The sequence below is a fragment of the Syngnathoides biaculeatus genome, chromosome 5, assembly GCF_019802595.1.
Source record: "Syngnathoides biaculeatus isolate LvHL_M chromosome 5, ASM1980259v1, whole genome shotgun sequence".
Classification (NCBI taxonomy): Eukaryota; Metazoa; Chordata; class Actinopteri; order Syngnathiformes; family Syngnathidae; genus Syngnathoides; species Syngnathoides biaculeatus.
The window spans coordinates 6448164-6460908 of record NC_084644.1 but is presented as its reverse complement, the minus strand read 5'-3'; the positions used below and the strand labels follow the sequence as shown (position 1 = coordinate 6460908).

At 42.3% G+C, this 12745-nt stretch overlaps 1 protein-coding gene and 1 long non-coding RNA gene across 3 annotated transcripts in view; both read left to right on the top strand.

The window, feature by feature from the left end:
- The window catches only part of nkd2b (NKD inhibitor of WNT signaling pathway 2b), a 42701-nt gene extending 40670 nt beyond the window's left edge, over nt 1-2031 (top strand). For both annotated transcript variants that reach the window (XM_061819974.1, XM_061819973.1), the window contains exon 12: nt 759-2031. In XM_061819974.1, coding sequence (XP_061675958.1) covers nt 759-1345 — 587 coding nt within the window. In that variant the 3' untranslated portion in view covers nt 1346-2031. The remainder of the gene's footprint in view (nt 1-758) is intronic.
- An 838-nt stretch (nt 2032-2869) lies between these two features.
- Nucleotides 2870-12745, top strand: LOC133501152 (uncharacterized). Its single transcript, XR_009795115.1, has 3 exons — nt 2870-2932; nt 4216-4341; nt 12698-12745. It is a non-coding gene; the product is annotated as an uncharacterized LOC133501152 (long non-coding RNA).

Below are 12745 nucleotides of genomic sequence, written 5' to 3'. Positions count from 1 at the left end.
TCTATGGGACAGAAGAGTATCGGCTCGGATGAAGGGCAAGAAGCTTTCAGCGGCACGGTGGCTCTGCTGGAAAGCGTTGCCCTCACAGTTCTGAGGTCCTGTGTTCAATCCCAGACCCGCCTGTGTGGAGCTTGGATGTTATCCCCGTGCCTGCGCGGGTTTCCTCCGGGTCACTCCGGTTTCCTCCCACATCCCAAAAACGCGCAACATTAATTGGACACTCTAAATTGCCCCTGGGTGTGATTGTGAGTGCGACTGTTTGTCTCCATGTGCCCTGCGATTGGCTGGCAACCAGTTCAGGGTGTTCCCCGCCTCCTGCCAGTTGACAGCTGGGATAGGCTCCAGCACTCCCCACGGCCCTCGTGAGGATAAGCGGCGAAGAAAAAGGATGGATTTTGAAAAACTGACATGGACTCTGATAGGCAACAGTAAACGCTGGTATCCCTGATTTCATTGTCTTGACCTTGACCCATACGTGGCATTTCAGTTTTATAGTTTTGTGTAATCCTATCAACCCACAAATAGCAATCAGAATATAAACTTGTCTCTCTGTTGCGGACTTGGCAGAAATAATCAAAATGGGATCCTGAACTGAATGCTCGACTTTCATCGTTCAGACAAGGCATTTTTGATACTTGCTCGAGTGCTCGTGAATGCCTGCTTGTCAGCTTCGGCACAATGTTTCATTGTGTTTAAGCAGCGGTAAAAAGCGACCCACCCCCCCACCCCCACCCCTCAAGCTCTGACCTGTCTTTCAGGAACAAGCCCTCCCAACGAGAGCCACAGTCGCAGCTCCCAGAGCCAGAACCGCTGTCGCTCCCACGAGCCAGAAGCCCAGGTCGTTCACCAGCGGCGCTCGCAGGTCATCGGCGACGGTTACAACCCCGCAGAGTTCCGGGGTAAAGGGGTACAGTTTGTGAAATCCCCCAAGGGAACCAACAAAGGAGGGAACAGCGGCGGCGGCGGGGGCAAATCGACTAAATGCCACGGCTACCACCCTCCTTTGCAAAGTGTGCTGCATAGCGCCAGCGGGGCCGCCCACGGGGGTCAGGATGTATACCACTTACCGCACCAGGTCCAAGCGTCCGGCCACCACCAACACCCTCTCCAGTACAGTCACAGCAGACGCGTCAGGGCCAAAGCCCGCGAGGCGCTTTCCCCAGGGAAAACCCCCCTGTCCCCGCAGCCCACCCTGCCCTCCGCGCTGCCGGGCCTGGAGCGGGAGCAAGTGTCCGGCCCCCCCGGGAGCCCGGGCTTCGTGGTTCCCGTGGTCCAGCGCCACGAGCACCACCATCACCACGAACACCATCACCACCACCACTATCACCATTACCACCAGACATGACCGCCTCCGTTCGCGTCTTGCGGACCGGACCAAGCGCCACTCCCAGTCCCAGATCTTTGTACTCTCCTCGTTCAAGCTATCCAGATATATCCCGACACGTATGGAGGAGTTTTCGATTGTGATGCCCGGCCGTAGTGGACCTGAAAGGGGTTTCGAAGCTATTGTGTTCCCACAAATGTTGTGTGGCACGGTTTAGATTTTTTGTATTTTTTTTTTTATTTTGAAACGAGTCTTTGCTGGGACCGCAGAACCTATTTTCAGTAACAGCGAGCACATGCACACACGCACACGCCAGAAAGTCAAAAACCAGGAAAATTTTGAAACCCGTTTTTTCCCCTCATGATGCTGTCGACGGTCGTTGGAAGCGTCACGTCACGTTCTGTAGGAGACCTCTCCAAAAATAACACGGATCTCAGGTGTAAAGGTGCTGCTTTTTCACAGAGGCCTCTCTAGCTGTGGACTGTATGGGGTTGGACTTTTTTTTTTTTGGGGGGGGGGATTATAAAATCACCACTGACAGTTTTTATGCAAAGAAAAAATAATCTTGCTATGTGTACTGTATAAAAAATATGTATAAACACATTTTACAGTATAATTATAATACTATATATGCATATGTCATCATGAATTTAATTATGCATAGGTGTATTTTGTCTTTTATATATGGTAATAAACATTATCGAGATCTTAACGGAGTGGTGATTCACGTGGGTGCACTTTTCACTGTGTGGCGGTGTAAATGCGAGGATGAATGGTTGTCTGTCTCAATAACTGGATGAACAGTCCAGGGTGGAGTCGTTTTTTTTTTTTTGGGGGGGGGGGTGGGTCAGATGGGGTAGGTTTCAGCTCCATGGAACCAAAATGGCGGACGGGGGCAGCGTCATAAAGTCGAAACGTCTTAGGTAATAAAAATTATATGTATATATATTTCTAAGAGAGAAAATTGACTTAAGCCAAACAACTGAAAAAAAATATTTTGACAAGTGAATTTCGAAAATACAATTTAATTGCCTTACCATGACGAGTTTTATCCGGAAAAGTAATTTTTATACTAAAAAAAAAAAAAAAATAGGACATTGTTCCTAGAATAAGACATTTTGTTCCAAAAGAAACAACACACAGACACTAAGAAAATCAAAATTTGATACATGCAGGGATGTGAGATGTGATGATAGAATTATTTTACAGTTTTTAATTATGCCTAAGATTACTTTATTGTTGGTTTTACTGGAGCAGCGGTATACACATTTAAAAAAAATAACAATCCTTTTTTAAATATTATTTTGCAGAACTTTTGCCAAACTAAAATCAGGTGGAGGGAACGGATGGAAGAGTTAGTTTTTAAAAATAGTTCATTATTACAGTTATGTAAGAAAAAAAAACCACTCCGGACAGAAGATCAAATTATTGTTTTAATATTTTCCACTATTTTTGGACATTCAACAACATGGCAAGATTAAAATTATCCTGCGATTTTTATACGCTTACACGAAGCAGATATATTGAACAAAAATAAGAGAAAAACAAAACTATGGCGTGGTATGGAACGTAGTTCTACCATGATGGCGACGCCGTGGTGAAAGCAAGGTTAGTGTTCTGTTATCACTGTTCATTTTGTGTCTTATAAGAACCGGTTTATCTAGAAATATGTACTTGAAACTCTAAATTTATAATGTTCACGCACATTTTGTTGCTCCCTCCATGTTCACGACGATTTTACGCACGTGTTTTTTAACGCCAGTATTAAGCTAACCGCTAATTAGCTGCTAGCCACTCGGTAATGCTAATTTAGTAGCTTGGTTGTGGTTTGATTAATTTTGAAGGATAGAAACTCCAATAAGAAATATAAAGGAATAAAACCAAAGCAGGAAAATATGGTACACTCGAATATCGTTCAATTAAATATGATATTGTGCTTGAACTGTTGTTATTTTGCTTTGTTGCCGGAGGATTATTTCGTTTTTTCGAGTTAACCGCTAGATGGAAGCAAAGTTGCACTAATTTTCATGGTCCACTCATGATTAGATTTTTAAATGCAAAACACCAAGTATCTAATTCCTTATCTTATAAGCGTTTGAGTGTATTTTCATGGATTTTTACTGCAAAGTTGAGCACAATTGATTCAGCCCTGCTAGGCCACTAGTCTCTTGCTCAAAGCTATGCAAACCCCAGTAAGATAAAATTACAGTGAAAGTTAATTAATAAGTAATAAAAACGAAAGTTCAAGAATTGTAGTGCAGTGGAGCTTGATGTGATTGTCCTAGTTTCGCAATTAGACAATTTCCATCCTGATGGAAACTGTGCATATTAAAGTGCTAAACATGTTTTACACATGCAAAAATGAAAAAAAAAAGGTTTTCTCCCTTTAGACCAATCTTTTTACTTCAATGTGCTTTTAAAAATATTCATAGAAAAAAAAGGTAATAGTACACGCAGCAACGTAGGACTCAAAGAAACACATTTGAAAAGTGTTCATGACAAGTGGTTGATGTTATGTCCATTAAATAAATGAAAGGGGGGTAAAAAAAAAAAAAATCAGCATACTGTCTAGTTGGGCTTTGTTGCAATGTGTCTTTTGTTAATTGCTGGCAGCTCAGGAGAGAGAGAGAGAGGACGAAAAAAAAAATCAGCATTCCCTGCTCCAGTGGTGAGGGGATTTAGAGAAGGACCGAATTTGAGCCCCGGCTGCGACAAACAATGGCTGCCATGAAAGGCGAGGGGAGGGCCCATCTAATGCAAATATCCACTTTGTGCACCCCCCCCAGTGGACCTGCCGCTCTCAACCCTGACATCCACCACCGAGCAACAAGTGTGCGCCGCAGTTCAGTCTGACTTTTGCCGTGTTGTTGTTTTTTTTTTTTTTTACGCAGCCTTTCCACACTCGTCCAACGCGGAACGCGAAGGTTTAACCCGAGGGAGTCGCTGCGAGGATTTTGCTTTTACGAGGCTCCATCCAGCATCCCTAAAATACACCTGCTCTGGCAGGAAGGACGCAGGTAGGAAATACAACTTTAAATTAACTCTTCATGTTCAAACAAAACCTTTTAAATCTATTTCCTACATTTGCCAGCATAGCTTGCAACTTTTCCAGCGTTACCTTCGCACGCCGCGCAACTTTTCCCCCCCTCCCTTTATGTGGGGTTTATTTAGCGCAGCTTAGCCTGTCTCAGGGAAACGTGATTATCCTCTGAGCATTCAAGACATGCATGAGAAAGGCTTTGCGACATAATAGATCAGTGGGAGCCCGTCTACTTGTATGGGACGGGGGACAAATGGAGGGGAATCTCCCTTGAATGTTGATGCTGCCGGGTGTCCGTGCGAGGGAACAACAACGCGGGGAAATATTACCCGGATAATGATGGGATATTGTCCCGCCGTTGTCGGGATTGTTGAGACGCTATTTTGTTTTTTCGCAGTAAAGTATGCGCTTCACCTAGGATCATTCTCGCGTCCCTGCAGTGCTTCGCCACGCGCAAAACCTGTAATGGTGTTTTGTTACTGTAAATCCTGGCAATAGATGACCACCCCCCCCCCCCTCCTGAATGCAAACCGCTCACCCTCCCTGACTGAAACTTCAAAGTGGGCTCAACGTGAGGCCTTTATGTGAACAATTGTGCCATTCTACCCTGCACCCCGCAATCCTGACCCCCCACCCCCTGCCCCCCGTTCCCCCTCCCCAGTCCCTCACCGCCCTATTCCCATTTCCACTTGATTAAGCCCCGAGCTGAGAGCCCCCCGCTTTAATGTGGAGGGAAAATGGGTCCCTAATACTGACTCTCAAGTGCAACAGAAAAGAGGACGAGTATTTGGACTTTTCTAATTTGGGACCGGTTCAATAAGTTGGGTGAAGAGGAGCTGGCCGCACGAGGGGGGGTCAAATACCTATTATTTTTTGTCATTCAACTGTTTCCTGTCGTAAAGTTGCACCAATTTCACAACGAGTTAATGAAATAAAATAAAGAAGACGAAGTAAAACTAACTAGTAAAAACTGATCAAGTGTTTTCATTTCTCTGTTAAATATTAACATACTTTATGTGTATGATTATTTGTGTTTTCCTTTTTCAGAAACATAAACAACAAAATTCTTTTCCAATGCGATTTTGTTGTGAATTTGGAATTTTTTTTCATGAGGACATATGGGAAATTGAATTTATTTGCTCTTGGCCTGCAAAAATTCATCGAAATAATCAGATTACATAAAAAGGTAAAGAAAAACCTCAGCCTTGGATACATTTTCCATACAGACTAATATTATTGTACTCTGATGTTCTACACAAAATATCTCTTAAAACCAGAAGTTCTCCAACATTTGGATCTTTTCGCACTTAACAACAACAATAAAGCGCAATGTGTACCACACTCGCACGTCTGTGTTCACCAAAACAAGACAACGTATCAATGTTAGCTAATTTAATATAACCAAGCATCAACTAGTTCCAACTATTGCAGCGCCCCCGCAGGTGGTTGAAAGTCAACACAGCCGCCAGTTCACGTTCAATCACCTTATTGAAAAAACAAGAAGAAGATAAATATGTAATAAGCGCATTCATACACAAGCGGTTAACCGGCAGCCAACTCTACACTCTCATTCGCTGACGCCCACGTCACTCACCAGGCCATGCCGCGCCTTTTAAAGTCGCAAACACTCACAGTCACAGATACGACAGTCAAACGTGAGGATAGGGACCCCCAAGTTGGCAATAATGTTTGAATAATATGCTTAATAATGCAAAATAGTTTTTAAAAATCGAATATAATGTCTTTAATGGATGGAATGATCGGTTAAGTAGTCGATTCTAAAAAAATATTGAATACCGTTACCAGGGAAGATTTGTGCTGGTTCCCTGGATGTGAGTTGTTTCACATACACTAAAGACAAAACTCAGTTCACTCTCCATTGTTCTTCATTTTTCATTATTATTATTATTATAGTACTGCGCAGCCAGGATAAAGTACACAACTTTGCTGACGAGTTCCAATTCTTGTAATCCGGTTACTATCTTCTTGTTTGCTATGCCGACTAATGTCCTGTGTTGACATCACAAAAAGAGGAAAAAAATATAATCGAAACACTTGTAGAAGTGACGCTCGACATTTGTGTGACTTGAATATTTTTTTTTTTTTTTCCCACAAAAGTACTTTACTCAGGTTTGCAACTATACAGTACTTTGGAAATCTGTAAGAAAAATAAGATTTGGATTTGTAATCCGATCGTGTGCAGCACAGTCCAACCGCTGCGACCTCAATTTGTATGTGCGACGTTTGGCCATTTTACTATACAATACATTTCAAAATCACGACTAAGTACTCTGCAGTTACAGTGTTTGTAAAATGTAAAATGCCAATCAGATCCATTGATAAGTGCAGCGACAAATATTCAGACGTAGTTGTACCTTCACATAGTGGTTATTGTCAAGTACATGTCAGCATTCGTGTGCTAAACAAAGTTTACTCAGAGGTGTGGATGCTGCGAAACACTTTTCATCCTGTAAATTGGTATTAAAAATGCATATGTATTTATAGTTGTGTTAATTGTGCCGCCGTAACACTGCGGGTGCGCGGTGTGCAGGTTGCTAGGCAGTGTGAGCTGCTGGATGAAAGCCGCTGTGATGACTCTTCAGGCTTCTCGTTCTCCATCTTTCTTTTTCTTCTGTCTGGCAACCCTCCCACCTCTCTTCTCAGCAACTCTTTTGCATACTAAAAGGCAGATCTCAGATTTGCTTTCATTAAATTTGATACTGTTCTCTTTTCCGGCCTTTATTTTCTATGAAAGTATGATTTTTTTTTTTTTTTTTTCAAATGTATTTGTTAGGGACAGCACGGTGGATCAGCTGGAAAGCATTGGCGTCACAGTTCTGAGGTCCCGGGTTTAATCCCGGCCCCGCTCGTGTGGAGTTTGCATGTTCTCCCCGTGTCTGCGTGGGTTTTCTCTGGGCACTCCGGTTTACCTCCCACATCCCGAAAAACACCCAACATTAATTGAACACCCTAAATTGCCCCTAGGTGTGAATGCAAGTGCGGCTGTTTGTATCGATGTGCCCTACGATTGGCCCGGCAACCGGTTCAGGGTGTGCCCCGCCTCCTGCCCGTTGACAGCTGGGATAGGCTCCAGCGCTCCCCGTGACCCTTGCGAGGATAAGCGGCAAAGAAGATGGATGGATGGATGAATTGCCCCTAGGTGTGATTGTGAGTGCGGGCGTTTGTCTCAATGTGCCCTGCGATTGGCTGGCACCCAGTTCAGGGTGTACCCTGCCTCTTGCTGGTTGACAGCTGGGACAGGCTCCATCACTCCCCGCGACCCTTATGAGGATAAGCGGCTAAGAAAATGGATGGATGGATGTTTTTTTTTTTTTTTTAGTCACACGTTATTGTTAGTATTTTTATAGCTTGCTGTGATATTGTATGCAAACAAAAGTTTGGACACACGTAATTTTTAAAAAATCTATTATCATATGTTTTTGTATATACCTGTACTGTTCGGAAATTTGGGGGGGGTCTAAGAAATGTCCTTATTATGAAAAGAAAATTACTTTTGTTCTATCACATGAACAGTTTCTACACTTTATAATTATAGTCATCCGTATGGTTATTACATGAGGGTTTTTTTTTTTTTTAAATCTTGTATTCTGTATTTCTTATTCGCAAAAACAATGATCCAAGTAACATTTCTGCCGGGGCACTTTAGTTTTAGCTGTATGTTTTTTTTCCATTTTGCACATCATGCAGGGATATCACACAGGAAGTGAGTCTCTATGAATGTGACGAGATCACTAGAAGGTCAACCAGTTCACTCGCGGGACCGGATTTGTTGTATCTGTTTGTATTACCAGCCAGAGGAGGGCAGTACGCTAACTCCACTCCAAAACAACACACTCCCAGCAATTTCGAAAAACTGTTTCTATTTTAATTTTGTATTTTATTGTTTTTTTAACGATAGCCTCATAAGCTTTGTCCATACCCTCGACACAGCTGTATCGCCATATCATCCAACTGGTTTATCCTGCCGGAATTTGTAAACAGGATGTCATTATTCCAGTGACAAGGGCTCATGAGGCGTTGTGGCACAAGTTTAGTTGAGACAAAAACAGGCGCTCTCAATTGTGCTGATATGCTGACTGCGCGTGATCAGATGCGAGGTGTTCACAATACATCGGTGGCTCCTATAACTGCAAATAGCAGCATTTTATTGATTGCAATCTTCCCACATGTTAATATCATGGAGTTTGCATTCAAAAGGGGGATGTCACCTCCTGCTGAATGTTCTGTATTTCTCTTTTTCATATGTCCGGAATATGTCTAATGTTTTGTTGGCGGACATGCGGATAGCTGACGTTTGTATTCGGGAGATCCTCAATGAAAAATTGTCTCTAATTGATGGGGCCTGTCCCCAAGGGAGTGGTATAATTAGAGCAATGGAAACAGGAAACACCTCGCCCTCCCGATCGTTCTCCCACCGCCTCCCCCCTTTCTGCCTCCTCCCCTCTTTCTCTGTTTTTTTTTTACATGTCACATCTGTTCTTATAACAGTATAATAGCTCATCATCAAGCAATTCCTCAGTCATTTAAATACTTTACGCTCCAAATTCTCATTAGTTTTGATTGAAAATGAGTGCAGTAGAAGTGAGAGGATAAAAAGAAAACACTTATTGCCTGAGACAAACAAAAAGAAAAATTCTAAAATACTTTTAGAAAAGTGTTGGAATTTTGTAACTATCGAAGCGTATTACTGCCTTTCCCCCCCCCAAAAAAAGTGGTCGCGTTTCACATTATAATGTGAATTTTTCACATTATAATGTGAAACGCGACCACTTTTTTTTGTGTGAATTTTTCACATTATAATGTGAATCGTTTCATATTATAACATAGATTAGTTTCACGTTATAACGTAGATTCGTTTCACATAATAACGTAGAAAATAATAAATAAATAAATTTCACCCCTCTTTCACCCCACCCCCAAAAGACAATCTCTTCCTGTTTGGGTGGGTGGAGACCTTTTAGAGTTATATATCAAACATATACATTCCTGTACATCTACCCAGATCTTCAATAAAACTCCTTCATCTTTACTAAAAAAATGATTTAAAATTGTAAAAGAAGATTCACGTTCATCGGGCTTCGCCGAATTGGCTCTGCCAGGGACCTGAACCGGAAGTTATTGCTTTGAAACGGTGTTTCTGCGGGATGGGTAGCTCGGCTCATTTGAAAGGTTTGATTAAGTTCTATTTTATGGAAGCGTATTGCTACCGCCCACTCGAACCGGACGTAATTGTCTTTTAGGACGGGTGGGGTAAAGAGGAGTGAAATGTATTTATTAATTATTTTCTACGTTGTTATGTGAAACGAATCTACGTTATTATGTGAAATGAATTTACATTACAACATGTAAAGATTCACATTATAATGTGAAACGATTCACATTATAATGTGAAACGTGACTTTTTTTTTTTTTTCGGTGTGGCAGTAATACGCTTCCGTATGTAACCCCTGTACTTGTATCACAGAGTCTCAACTTGAGCCCGGCAGTGATTCAACGTGTGGTGAATATTTAAACGCTAACGCGGTAACTCGGTCCAGCGTGAGGGACGCGGGCGCGGAGCCTCTAATTTCTGCTCCTTCCCACCATGATTAAAGACCCAGCGTAGACCAGGTGTACGGTCCAGACCGAGGATGAGCCTCCTGTCTCTTTCTCCCTTCACCTTCCATGCATGGCTGCTGTCGGGACGCTCCGCCTCCTGCAAACTTTACAGAACGGTGCGAGGTGCAGTTTTTACTGCGGGGAGGCTTTGCTTGAAACTTCTCCAACAGAGGAAAAAAGGGGATGTTTATAAGTCAGTGAAAATGAATTTAAGAGGGTCTAACTTTAGAAGCTTCTTTGCGTTTCACATGGACACAAAAATGTCTGAAAACAATGTTCTATACATGCTAGGCCATTTTCAGTTTCACGTTTCCCAAAGAATGTTAAAAACACAAACAGTACAGCAGGATTGTGGCTGGAACGTAGACACACGCGACCAGGCTTAACGTGTACGCGCATGGTCTGTCGTTTCGCAGATGACCTTTCTCAGTGTTCAGATGTAAGCGATAACGACGTCTGCAACGTTTCCTCTGAGACCCGTTTGCATTTTCGAGCTCCAATACATTGTCTTCATGTAAACAAACGGGCAAAATGACAACGTTTTTAATCTTTCCGGGATGTTACATTTTGTGAAAGCTGCACACGCACTAAACATCCACCAGTAACTGTCCCAAGTGACTCCGGGCACGATGTGGGGTACACCCTGGACTTGTCACCCGCTAATCGGAGGGCATATATAAACAAACACTCGCCTTGCATGCATGGGTGTCGACCAATTTGACAATGTGTGCACATCGACGAAGCCTTAAATAGGGGAGTGTGGCTGACAGACTGTGACAAAATATTGTCATTTCTCAAAAATAATGCAAATTTTTCCAGAAACATGTTAAAAAAGTTAGTATAGCGCATTATATTTAGGTATGGATGAAAAATAAAAAATAAAATCACAATGTATAGTTGTTTACAGGTACATAGAGTGGTAAAAAATGTATACATATACACTCCGATATAATATTCCATGTCTTATGTCACACATGTATATCTATTACGGTAATGTGCGCCCCCAACCTGAACTCTATGACCTCGTCAGGGAGCTTGCATTTTACGATCATTAGCGTGGCATGTTTGTTGCGACTGCACCAAAGATCAGAAACGACTCAACGTGAGTTAGTTTTAACTTAAACTAAGAAAAAAAAAAAGTCGAATACAACGGCTAGTTGTGCAGCTGCTTTTAAAAGAAATGTGTCATCACTCGTCCTGACGATGCCGCACACCCGGAAGTTGCGCGGCAGTCCGAAACAATGATAGCTCGCTTCAATGGCTTCAGGTGGGTATCAAAACAACATGAGCTCAAACTACGTAGTACGAGCGCCATGGGCTCATTAAAAAAAAAAAAAAACGGGAGAGCGCACACAATTGAAATTCTTGTTTTTTTAAAAAATGTGCTCATCACGCCTGTTTCTACTTAGTTTGAGCTCATGTTGTTTTGATCGCCACCTGACGCTGTACTGAAAACTGCTACAGATTGGAGCCAAATGGAGGGCGAGAGGCTGCACTGCGCAACCCAAACTCTTGGGATTAAAAAAATGTTTCCTCACAAATGTCATGGATGGCACAAAGGATGATGTGCGGTGCGAGTAAGATGGTGCTACATCAGCACATGCACACTGATTATTATTAATGATTGTTGTACGGACAGTTTTTTTGAAAAACAAACACAAGTACAAACCTAACAAAACATAATTACAGATCATTCCTAATATTTTGAGCATGTGGGTAGCAAGTGTGCATTGTACATTGGTAGAAGGGTTTTCCTGATTATTTTTAGGTCAACTGTGGGTGTGCGCATTATACTTGAGGATGCATTATACTCGAGAAATTACGGTAGGTTGGTTCAATTCATCTTGTTGCTCATTGAAATTGAGCTTTGATTATAAATGATCGCTGCTCTCCAATTGATTTGTTGACGTAAAATTGTCACATCTGTGTTACTATGCAGTGGGGCGACGACAGCGGATTACTGCAATTTCTGGACTATAAACCGCACCCGATTATAAGCCTCACCTGGTACATTTTTAAAGGAAAAAACATTTTGTCCATATATAAGCTGCACCTGTCTATAAGCCACACGTGCCCACATTGAAACATGAGATATTTACAAAGAAAGACGGTGCACAGAAAAAGTTTTCAAAGTTTTAACGATATACCTTAGCTTCTGTTTCCAAGCAGTGCCTGTGAAGTGGCAGTAACACAGCAGCAACACGGTTAAGGCCACCTGCTTTTATTACGTCGGAAAGCTTTTTTCGTCTTTTTACTTTGCTCCTGTTCTTCCCGCTGCTATTTCCAGCGTCTGACCATTGATTCACACACAGCAGCTCTGTTTCCTTCTTTATCGGCCAGCTCGATTGCTTTTAACTTGAAAGCTGCGTCAAATGCATTTCTTCTTACATTTTCTATATTGAGGGTCTGTTCATGCTAATTTTATTCATGCACAAAGCGCAAAGTTACATTAAACTTGCGTCTTCCTCTGCACATATATTCCACCTGTCTCACTCTGCTTGAGCGCCCCTGGCGGCTGTTAGCAAAAAAAAAAATACATAAATTAGCTGCATCATTGTATTAGCCGCAAGGGTTGAAAGCGTGTGACAAAAGGCGCGGCTTATAGTTCGGAAATTACGATACATAATTGACGTTTTGATATTGTACACTGAGCAATATTGTATCTGATTATTTGCATTTACTGTTGTCGCCATTTGCCATCCCACACGGATCAGAACCCCGGCCCGATGAACTGAACTTGGTGGAAGCAAGTGACACTTAAC